Here is an 11,803-nt window from a genome sequence, read left to right as displayed (position 1 = left end):
ACCCAGCCCTGTCTTTCACCTTTTCGGCCTCCATGGGAACTCTCTTCTGTAGCCTAAACTCAAGTCTGAGACTCAGCTCAGTTCTGGCCCCATGGCTGGATCTGACAGCAGCAGCAGCAGCTCCCCCACCAGGGTTAGTGCTCTGATCTCCCCTATTCCCATGAAATCTGTCTTACATCCCTATCAGGATCATGTTTCTGCTTCTTGGTGAGGCATTTTTGGGAGTCTCTGAACTCTGTGGCCTCTTTAACTCTAACAATTTTGTAACACACACAGACACCTTACACGTTGGGAGTGGTAGAGAGCTGGTCCACTGGTGAAGGGCACTTCCTGCTCTTTCTGAAGAACAGAGTGTGGTCTTGTTCTCTTCCTGCTGTCTCAGATGTAGAACTCGCAGCTACCTCTCCAGCACTATGTCTGCGTGTGTGCTGCCATGTTTCCTGCCATGACAATAATGGACTAAACCTCTCCCAATTAAATGTTTTCCTTTGTAAGAGTTGCCATGGTCATTGTGTCTTTTCATAGCAATAAAAACCCTAAGACACAAGGTCAGACCCCAGCAGCCACATCAGGTGACTCACACATCAGGTGACTCACAACTGCATGTTTGTTGTCTTCAGCTCCAGTGCCTCTGACCATAGATACCCGCACGTGCAAACACATGCATAAATACATAATGTAACATTTTAATAATTTTAAAACGCTGAACTTTTTTTAAAAACGGAGGAGGGGGGACTTCTGACAGCAATGTAAGTATCTGAACCAAATAGCCAACAATGGAGAAGGAGTTATAAAGTCAGTCCAAATAAATGTCCCGTTGGTGACAGGAAAGAATACCTGAGTGTGCACAGGGTGACATGGGAGTGTTGGCTTTCACACTAGGCCTGGACGCCTCCTCCATTCTCCTCATACCTCTACCCCAAAGCAAACTTAGCCATGTAGTTCCATGTTTTCTATTAACTTTAGAAATAGACTAGCCTTTAAAGTAGTCGAGTGGCCCCACTACCTCTGAAACCAACTTTTACTTGCATCTGTAGATCCTCCACTTCAGAGGCAAAAGGCAGAGAAAAATTTACTCTTGATATAAGCAAGACCCTGCCCCATTAAAGAGCTAAAAGCCTGTTGAGTAATAACTTGTAAATGTCTCCAATTAAACACAAAATCAGCCACATGTAGTAGAAGTATGGCTCCAGCCTTAAGGACTTTGCATTTTATTTGACATACAAATGAGATAAAGCAATCCTCCGGAATGGCAGCCCGGTGGGTACTCAATGGACTATGTTTAAGGAAAAGGTATTAAGCAACAGTCCATACATTTACCTTTGACCTTAGAGTCTCAGGTTTGTGGCCTGGACAGGAATTCTGGAGATTAAACAATGGGTGCTAAAATTACCAACACCCAGAGGTCTTTGCTCTTTTCTGTGTGATATTTAAATATTAGGATCGCCACTATGACTAGATGTGGCAAAGGGGAAAAGATCAGAATGTGCCAAAACCTTATGATGCCTGTAATGAAATATCTGAAAGCCTTTATGGAAAAGCATTTAAGATGAAGCTAATTGCACAGGAGACGTTGGTTCTGGGTATGTTCTCACAGTACAATAGACTTTAGAGCAATGGTTTGGGAATATATTTGCCCACGTCAACTGTATACCTGACTTTTGTTTGAACCTATCCAATGTAACAGAATGGCTAAAGTAGATAGACTATGATAGAAATCAATGAAATCGGCACATGCCAGCTCTAAATACACAGATATAAGGGTATGAATCCTTCATAGCTATCCCAGAAAGAAAGGGACATACACCATCCAATAAGGCTCAGCTTGGCGCATTTGACTAAATATAGTGATGAAATGAACCCAACTCAAAACTGATTAAAATACTGGCAATGAGGAAGACCACATAAGAGAAGATGCCTTGGGCTCAAGGTTCCAATCCATTTCCTACAGTGCTATCCGACGTCAGCTGCCATGACAGGGTGATACCTGTCAGTACCAACATAAATCAAATGCTTCCTCCTCCGTATCTGGGAGGAATATGTACTTCTGTCCTGGCTCTCCACAGGGTACATCCCCGGATGGAAGAACTGGGATTGGATGGCACGCCTTCATGTTTGAGATTAAAGAAATGTTGGTTTGTATCCACTGGCTTTTCCAATCAAGAGGCACATCTGGATCTGGGAACCAGCTCTCTAATGAGACTTAATGATGTTTAATATTTGTGTGGAAGGTAAGTGTATACCACTCGGAACATGGGAGGAAAAAACACAGGCGTCTCACTATGTAGACTTCTTCTAAACTAAGGCAGGGGCTGTACTTCCTGACCACCACTTCACTGCTAAGACGAAAACCATTTCAAGCTGGGTGTGGGGATACAGGGGATACATAATGGATATCCCAGCACTGAGAGCCCAGGCTGAAAGATCTAGTGTTCCAGGCTAAAAAGAAGGGGCTTCTTAGTGAAAATGGGAGGAAAGACGTGGGGGAAGAGGGAGAGAAACTTTGAGATTACAAAGCAATAATGACAACAAGATTCCAAGGCCAGGAGTTTCTTTTTTATTTTTGTGTTTGACTTGAGATTGTTGATTTATAAGCATATTACATTAATTCCCATGCAAAACTCCAAGACCACATATGTCTGATTTCAACTGGCCAAAATCCAACCTGTGAGTCTGGACGTTCAAGACCAAAAGCCACCGTGTTGCTTGACCTTTCCGTTAGCAGACATCATGGGCCATCTCGATCAGCAGGGCCCATTAATGACTCAGGCACCATCTGCCTTCGGGTCACAAGAAAACAGAGGCCAACGCCCCACAGCACCTAAATCTGGTAAATCGTTTCAGTCAGAAAATAGGACTCCTTTGTTCCAACACAGCCATTTAGGTATTTCCTGGTTCCTGCTCTACAGGGAAACCTCCTTTGAACAGGCATGGTATCTTCAATTCGGGGATAATTCTGCCTGTCAGTTTCCAGCAAGGTCTCAGGAGAAATAAAAGAGACTTTTAAAAAGGAGAGGGGAAGAGAAAAATCTCTAGAACCCCCAAAGAAATAAATACAAAGACACCTACTTTGTCAAGTATTATCTTCCCAAGTTCTAGCTAGTCAGTGAACAGGTATAAAGCATCAAAAACTTCCCTCGGTAAGGCAGGAACCAGATCTACCAAGGAGGATAAAACGGGACCCACAATTAAAGGAGAACTAGACAAACGCAGAGACTCATTCTATCGACCCAGAGAACTGGACGAAATGAAAAGCGACGACGTTTCCGGAAAGGGTGTTAATATACACTGAAACACACACTGTAGCTATGACAATGGCGAAGACTTCATTAGTGCAAATAACAATTAGAATGGTGTGCTCCTTAATAGGATTTAAATAAGGCTTCAAATAATTACAAACACTAAAACTAACATTTGGAAACCTTAATTCTGTTTGGAAAGCTATCAAATCCTCCCTCCAAACCATCCAATGTTTGCTGATTTGAGGACAATTACATTCAATGAGGTTGCTCGGAAACGCAATGTGCATTGTTCTCTCTTGAAAGTTTCCGATCCGGTAGAAACGGGAAACTCTTCTGATCAAAGAAAGAAACGCAGCCAGCATGCACAGGGCCTCCAGGTTCTTAGGACTCGCAGGTACCCATCTCAGTGAAAACTCAGGAGAAGAACAAGGTCAAAAAGAGAACAAAAGCAGAGAAAGGGTTCGAATATGCAAGAAGGAAATGTGTTCCCTCAAATCCGCCAACAGATCCACACCAAGTGTGAGGCAGAAAGCAAGAACGAGGATTCATGGGCAGTGTCGTCTATATGGCTCAAGTTCTCCTTAAAAATGACATCATAAAAAACAACAACAACAACAAAAACCACGTGACAATAACTAGAAAACAAACAGCAAAAATCAGGCAGAATATGAAATAGTAATAATACTGTTTCAGAGCCTGCACCAGCCTGCAGAACCAGGAAACTTAAAAAACGTGTCCTTAACAAATCCAATGTAAGCTGGATATGTAAAAACAGAATGACAATATCACAAACCACGCTACACGTTACGGAAGTCTTAGAACCAAGAGGAAGAAGAAAAAAAGGTCAAGTCACTCAGAAAAATTTATCATCGATTCTGAAATGGGGCCTCGTGACGTCATCGGGGTTAATAAAGACCGAGATGGACTTCCCCGGATTCTCAGTCACTAGCTGCTGCAGTTTTTTGGCCAGGCGGTCATCAGGCTGATTGGGGTCCCCTCCATCCGACTGTGGGGAGGGGATGCTGGTGGTGCTGCCCCGCCGCTGCAGCTTCAGGGTCAGCCGGTTGGCTGCCTTCACGTGCTCGATGGCGGTGCGCAGGTGCTCGGCAGGATCAGAGCGCACGGAGGACAGCTTCCGGGCGTGAAGCATGACCGTCTCCTCCGACAGGTGCTCCAGCATGTTGCATTGAGGGATGAAATAATTAGGGCACATCTTGTTGACCAGACAGTGCTGCAGGTCGTCAATGAGACCCAGCAGAAAGTGGGCTGCATAGTCTTCCTGAGCCAGGTAGCTGGCTGGGAGTCGGTCACAGGCCCAGAGCATCATGCTCCGCAGGTGATAGGGGCTGATAGCCTTGGGCCTTGACAGGAGTTTGATGATGATGGCTTTGCAGGCCTGGTAGGCTTGCATGAGACTACCCGAGATGCACTTCTTCAGCTGCACCTCGCTCCTGGCAAAGGACAGTCGCCACTCATTGTCCTTCTTACCCTTGTAGGAGCAAGCTGGCACCAAGTAAAAGCCACTGATGACCTCTTCCTCAGTAATCTTCCCATCCCAGAAGTGGTTCTCCATAAGCCAGCTCTGGGCCACCGCGGGCCAGCCTTTGAAGGACACCACAGGGACGATGTCGTACAACATGCGACTGCTCCCCACGCCCAGGATGATGGAGATGATGGTCCCGTTTTTTTCCACCTTCTCCACCTTTGGCATCCCTCGCTGGGGTTTCTTCTGTATCTCTGAGAGGACGATGCTGATGGAGTCATAGAACCAGTCAGCCACTTTGGTGGGAGAGAAGAAGTAGTTGGTGGCACCGTTGATGTGATCGGCGATTGTGCAGCAATCTTTCCACTTACTGATCGTCCCCTCGTCAAAGAGCCGGAGGCTCAGCCAGGAGTGGCACAGGGCTGAGTGGCGCATATCAAGGGTCACAGGCTGGTTGCGGTCATGCAGCTTAAGGGCTGGCACCAGGAGGGTAAAGTCCATGTCGTAGTCAGTGCCCCGGGCATAGACATTCAGCTCATCCAGGTCCAGGTCCACCACACCTTCTCGGACTCCTCCGGAGAGCAACAGGTACTCGTTAGCCACCGGAAGTTTCTGATCTAGCTTTTGCACCATTCCTAGGAACAAACAGAGAAAAAGACTATTACAGGAAGTACACGGCTAAGCTGCGTTAATAGGAAAAAGCTCCGACCTCCGTGAAACACACGGGCGCCAAACCAGACCTCAGGCCCTGCACAGGCCCAGCTACCAACACTGCCAAGGGCTTGCCCTTTCCCAGGTGGAAGGGCTCTGTGGGATCATCAGCATGAGCAGGCATAGCACTTGGCCATCACCCAGGCCTCCTCTTCCCCAGCCATCCCCCTGAGGAAGGGACTTTCCACACGCTCAGTAGTTCAGGCTGAGAGCTACCATACGTTCCAATCCTCTTGACCTTGCATCTCATCCCCTGTGTGTTTCTCGCCGCTGTCCCTGTTCACGCTGACGCCATCACGTGAAGTCAGGCTCGTGTTTTGCCAAGGCAGTCTCGCTCACCCCGTCCTTTCCCCCAGAGTGGACAGTTCTCAGTGTGACTGCAGAGACTTTCAAAGGACAATGTGTTCCTCTCTCTACCACATTGTCTGAACTCTCCTCCTGGCACCTGCCCAGAGTTTACCAAAGCCACGGTGTGTGTGGCTATGGTGACTTTGTGGGTAAGTCAAGGCAGTGTTCTGAAACAGCACCGGGGGCAATGGTTCTTTCTCCCTGCCGTGTGCTATTTCCACTAACAGTAACAAATTGAAGGCTGGGGATGCAGCCCAGGGGGGAGAGGCTTTGCCAAAGCATGTGCAAGGCCCTAGGTTTGGGACCCAGCATTACAAGCACATGCATAAAGTAATAAACAGGCAAAAATCCTTCATGATTTGGAAATAAACAGGTCAGAGGAAGAGGGGAAAGGAGGAAAAAGAAGAGTATACATATGTATACTATATATGTGTGAGTGTGTGTACGGGAAGATCATAATGAAACCCACTGTTTCGTACAATAAATACGCTAACAATTTTTAAAGAACAAGAATCACTGATGAAGAAAATTGGTGGTTTTATTGAATCTCACTCTGTCAATCACCAGAAAGGTTTTGTTTCCCATCGTTGGGGTGACAGGTGGACTCCTCTGCTCACACTCAAGTCAGGAGGCTGACGTCAGGAAAAGCGCTCTGTCTTCCCTTCTACCTGCCCTTCCTGGCTCCCATCCAGGAGTACAGATGCTGGAAATGTTCTTCAGTAAATATCCCTAACTCTATCTCAGAGGTTACTTCTGAGGTCCCCCAGCTGTGGCATGGCAACCTACCCAGGCAAGCACAGGCTGAGGATCCCCAGCCATGACATTGCCCCCTACCCAGGCAAGCACAGGTTGAGGACCCCCAATTGTGACACCTCATCCTACCCAGGCAAGCATGGGCTTCCCTGAAAACCACACAGAGAAATTTTATCTTCCTTGCAATATGAAGAAAGCCAAATTAGCAACAGGTAGATAAAAACCCCCAAGGCAGTTGTTACTGTGTTTTAATATTAACCTCCTTTTTTTGTAATGTAAGACTACTGACCCCAGGATTTAGTCATAAAAGGATCAGATTGAGCTCTCTGCTTTCAAAGTATGTTATGAACTCTGCTTTGGAGTCTAACAGCTTTTTTCTTTTTTTTAAATATTTACTCATTTATTATATTTATTTTTAAAATAATTTATTTATATTTATTTCATATACATTGGCTTGCTTGTGTGAAGGTGCTGGATCCTTACAGTAGACTTGCGTGAAATATTAACTAAAAAGCTCCCTTCTCCTTCTGCTGGCCTGGAGATGCTGTGGCCCTTGCACTTGGTGTACATATCCCTAGGGGTTGGGAAGCGGGAGTGTGGTAAGTTAAAACTCCCTTTCGCCCTCTGCTGGATTGGGGAAGTAGCAGCGTTTACCAGCTGCATACACTCTGCCGGCCACATAGGAGTCTTCACTTCTAACAGTTGCATCCACACTTAATTAAAATAAACTTTTCTTCTTAAGGAGGCAATATAAAGTGCTTGGCTAAACTCTAGAATTCAGGAGTTAGGCTGGTTTTGAACACTGCTTCTCTCAAAAGATGCAGAACTTCAGCAGCTCAGGGAGTGAGCTTGGGGCTTCTTTTCCTATACTCTCAGAAGCTGGGAACTCACTTGCTAAGGCAGCATTCATCCCATGATAACCACACTTCCATCTGGCCTTCTTGAGCCTGCTAGCCTGCAGTTCTATAAAACTGTGACGACAAACCGGAGCTCTCCCAGCCCTATCCACTCCCAGCAATCCTCTTTGCAAACTTGTCCAGCTTACGTTTAAGCCAAACTGAGTTGGTATTGGCTATCATTTCAGACAGATTGCCAGGGGCTGGGAATGGACACAGAGGGTGGCGGGGCGGGGGGGGGGGGTAGTTCACTGCACCGGTGGATGGGAGGTTAGTTACTCTGAACAGATTCACTTTTGCTATTAGTCACATCTGACCTCAGATCAGAGCACCAGAGGAAGCGCCAGCTTTCCCGAGTTGGCCCTCCTGAGAAGCACTGGCTTCTATTTGTTCCTAAGAAACTCTACAGTAAGGCCATCTTCCCATAGTCCTTCAGGTCAATGATTCTCGGTTTTCCCAATGTTGCAACCCTTTAACACAGTTCCTCCAGTCATGGTGATCCCTACCATAAAATTGTTTTTGTTGCTACATCATGACTGTAATTTTGCTGCAATATTTTCTGGAGATAGAGCTCTGCTCTACGCTTTGGCTTCTTCTTACTGTGTAGTTTCTACTGACGAAGACGTTAATGTTACTCTTGACAGACAAAGAGCCCTCAAGTTTAGGGAGTGAGCTCCATACCACCTTCAGAACATCAAATTAAAGAAGAGAGGTAAGCCCACCTCCCTAAGTCCCAGTGGATAAAATCTGCCACACCACACAACTTTAGGAAGTGATTCAGTTCAGAACGGCCCCTGTTGAAACAGAGACCTGAAACCAATTTAACTCCATCATTCGCATACAGAGTGCTAGACTGTTAGCATCATAGCATAAGACACAGCGTCCTATCTTCAAAGCCGCCATTTAATAAATACTACGTGGGTACGTGGTATCAGTGTCTAGGTAGAGGGTCCTTTAAACATGCACGCGCACACACACACACAATGCTGGAAAAGAGCTGTAAAGTTTTAACGTCTTGTAACTATAGTTCCATGAGATACATTATCTTTGGTTAGGTACATAAGTATCTTGCATGATCTCAGAATATTGCTGGTTTGGGATAAGTGTGCTACCACTTTCTCGTCTTCAACTCCTGTGACACACACACAATTAAACAAACAGAGCCTTCTCCGAGCAGTGACTCTTACTGATGGGCACAGTGTGGGATGGTGGTGAAAAAACCCTCTGTGACTCTGAGACACCCCCTAGGGTGGCAGTGGCCTGGGCTGATAGACACCGAGAACACGCCTGTGAGGATATCACAGCTTCTACTCTGCAGGAAGACACACCTTTGTCACACTTACTCGAGATCCTAAGCAGCATCCTTAGAGGTGGGTGGGGCTATCTTTTTCTAGGAGCATCACCAGCTACAGAATTCTTAATGGTCCAGGGTGTAGGCTTTGGCATCTCTCGTTCATATCCAGAAAATAATCAGTCTAAGGTCTCTGTCTGTCTGTCTTTCTGTCTGCCTGTCTGACTACCTGTCTGTGGGAGGTATGTGGGTAGAGGGGAATATAAAAAAAATCAAACACCCAGGATTCTGAGAAATAACTCACTGAAGGCTTACGTGACATATGGGAGCACTGCCCCCTTCTCGTACATGCGACAGAGGTCAGAGTGTCACATGCATACTGGTCTTTCCATAACAAGGACCTGGCTTGACTCGAATGCAAAGTGGCTCAGAAAGGAAGCAGCCCAGCTCAGCTCTCCTGACAAAGCACTGGCTTTGTATTTTTTGCTGTTGGAAGCTTTACTGTGACCTTGGACCAGTAACAACAGATCATATCTAGCTACCTACATTTATCAAGAAAGAATGGACCCAACTGGCCTTGAAAATGCCATTAATATTCTCCCAATACATAGACTGCACAATGCTGAAAACACAGAGGGCCCTTGGGGGACCGCCCAGCTCTCCAACCATCTCCTAGTCACTGCTAACGCTCTCATTACGGTAAGATTGTATAAGCCAATGCGTCAGTTTTATTTTGCACAATTGCTTTGACAACTTCCCGTAGCTTCACTTAACACTTTAAAACTCTGATTAAAACTCCAGGCAGGGCTAGGGTCATGACTATTCAGTAGTGTATATACATGAGAAGGAATACCGAAAAGATGTCCCCCCTCAAGGAACTTCCTTGGTCTTTGTCCATTTTGACCCTGATCAATATACATGAGTACTGGGACCAGAAGGAGAGGCCTGGGAGGGTGTCCTGGGATTGTCATTTACAATTTAGATGAGCCCGGTAAGATATTTAACCTTCCAGAGCTTCCAATTCCTTATTTAAGCAAAGACACAAACCTCCATTATAGAGCTGATACCAAGTATCTAAGCATATAACAGACATAATTCATTTTACTCGTATGTGCTCCTGTTTCCACCACCTATAAGCACAGCAAACGAGACTCACTCCATCGAGTGGGTTTGAACATCTAATTAAAGCCATCTAACAGAAGCCTCTAGCACATTCAAGGCACACAAAAGATTAGATGAAGTGAAATGAACAGTGTAGCCTCGCCTATGGATATAACAAGACTTCTACTGGCCCAGGGACGTGTCGTTGGGTGGCACCATGTTGGTGGACAGGTAGTTTGGCAAACAGAAGGCGAGCTGGATTCACAAGTCTGCCTGTGATCTGTGGACTTGGAAGCCTTGACCCGGACTAAAGATGGCCTTTTCACCACCTATGATAGCGACAGGCGGGCTCTGAGGTCCTCTTGTTCCTAAACCAGGCAGTAACAAAGCACAGCTGGTATGCAAATTAGCAGAGCCAACGAAAGCTAAGCCATGGCTAAGTCCAGCAACTCCTGGGAGTCAAGGTTTTATTTACCCATGTCTAAGTCAGACTTCGGAATCGGAAGACAACCGCTTGTGCAATGTATCAGGTCTTTCAGTCGGTTTTAAAGCCTCATTAATTACACCACGACTCCCAGAAGGGCTGGCAGCACACATGTATAAAATGGTGTACTGTTGTCAAGGAGTCAAGTAGGGCAAAGGAAACAAAAAGCCTCGCGATTTCATTATTTTCCTTTCAAACTAAAGTTCCGAAAGTCGGTGGCCTTTTCAAAGCCTTCTAAGCTATTGTAGAGAGCAGGAGGGTTTCAAATCTGTAGGTGTACCATGAGCATGACTAAGCTCGCTTTTCTTAAAACTGCAAAATAACGACTCTAAGTCTGTAAGGTACCCATGGTGAAACACAAAGCACACAGCTGGCAATTAGCGCTTGGTTGCTCAGTTATCAGTCAGCCAGTACCCCAGGAGTCCAAACTTGTACAGGGACACACGTCAGCAGCACTTTCCCCACCAAGGAACACTGAGCTCAGTTTGGAGGATACACAAAAAGCACGGCTTCTGTAACTCAGAACTTACTGGCGAGACTCGCGAGTCTTGGCTTCACACAGCCATGTTCAAGAATGAAGAATACTCATTCCTCAGCAGCAAAGACAGCAGAAGAAAGAGCCAGTGTCAGTGTGGTGCCAAGTGACTATGTTAGAACAGGAAGATGGGTCGGAAACCACATGCAACAGAGTCGAAAACCTCATCACAGAGACCTTCAGACTTAAGTTAGCCGGTCCAGCCACCTCTGCAAAGGAACCAGGAGGCCACTTTCCACTGCTTTCTCTTGGGGTTGTGTATGTGAACTTTTGAGTTAGTCACTCCGAAATGGGAAAGTTGAGCTTAGTGGGGAAGGAAAAGGACTCAGAACTTGTTCAATTTAATCATGCATGGGATATAAGTATTACACCCACAGACGCTGGGGATAGTGGGGTCAAGAGAAATGGTCTCCCATGCATAACGCTTATGGTTTTGCAAGGAAGCCAGATGCTGGTTGTATCCATCAGGAGAGCTGAGAATGTGCTGGGTAGTAAACGCAGCATCTCAAGAGACTTGAACAACAGTGTTCTGCTTTCCAGTCCTAATTGTATTGCCAAGGGTAAACTGAGGGTTCTCCTACCCTAACACAGGACAAGAGTGGATGAAGCAAGCCTACCCAGAACTGCCCCTCTACCGTGAAGGAAACGGAGCCACACACACACTAGGAGGAGATGGAGGAGTAAGGAACGGGAAAGCCTGCTATATGATATCCCATGCTGTCCAGGCAAAGAGGTCACTGCTCATCAGAAAGGCACCCAGGTGTAGCTGTGGCCCAGGAGAGGCTCAGGTCAGCGGACTTTTAAGTTCCAGGTCACATGAAGTAGGGAGGGACAGGGTACGCTAAAAAAAAAAAATTAAAACTACTATTAGCTAGTCAAATAACCTTACCTTAATATCAACTTACTTAGGAACATTTTCAAACATGCAATGGTGAAGAATGTTTCAAGAATTCTATATG

General features: G+C 46.0%; 1 protein-coding gene across 1 annotated transcript in view; it reads right to left on the bottom strand.

The window, feature by feature from the left end:
• Positions 1 to 2,534: 2,534 nt before the first annotated feature.
• Positions 2,535 to 11,803, bottom strand: part of Mb21d2 (Mab-21 domain containing 2) — a 100,303-nt gene continuing 91,034 nt past the window's right edge. Inside the window, exon 2 of the mRNA XM_075967608.1 lies at positions 2,535 to 5,360. Within this exon, the coding sequence (XP_075823723.1) occupies positions 4,096 to 5,360 (1,265 nt within the window). The 3' untranslated portion in view covers positions 2,535 to 4,095. The remainder of the gene's footprint in view (positions 5,361 to 11,803) is intronic.

Source organism: Microtus pennsylvanicus, chromosome 1 (assembly GCF_037038515.1).
Source record: "Microtus pennsylvanicus isolate mMicPen1 chromosome 1, mMicPen1.hap1, whole genome shotgun sequence".
Taxonomy (NCBI): domain Eukaryota; kingdom Metazoa; phylum Chordata; class Mammalia; order Rodentia; family Cricetidae; genus Microtus; species Microtus pennsylvanicus.
Note: the sequence above shows the minus strand (reverse complement) of the source record. Positions and strands in the feature narration are given on the sequence as shown.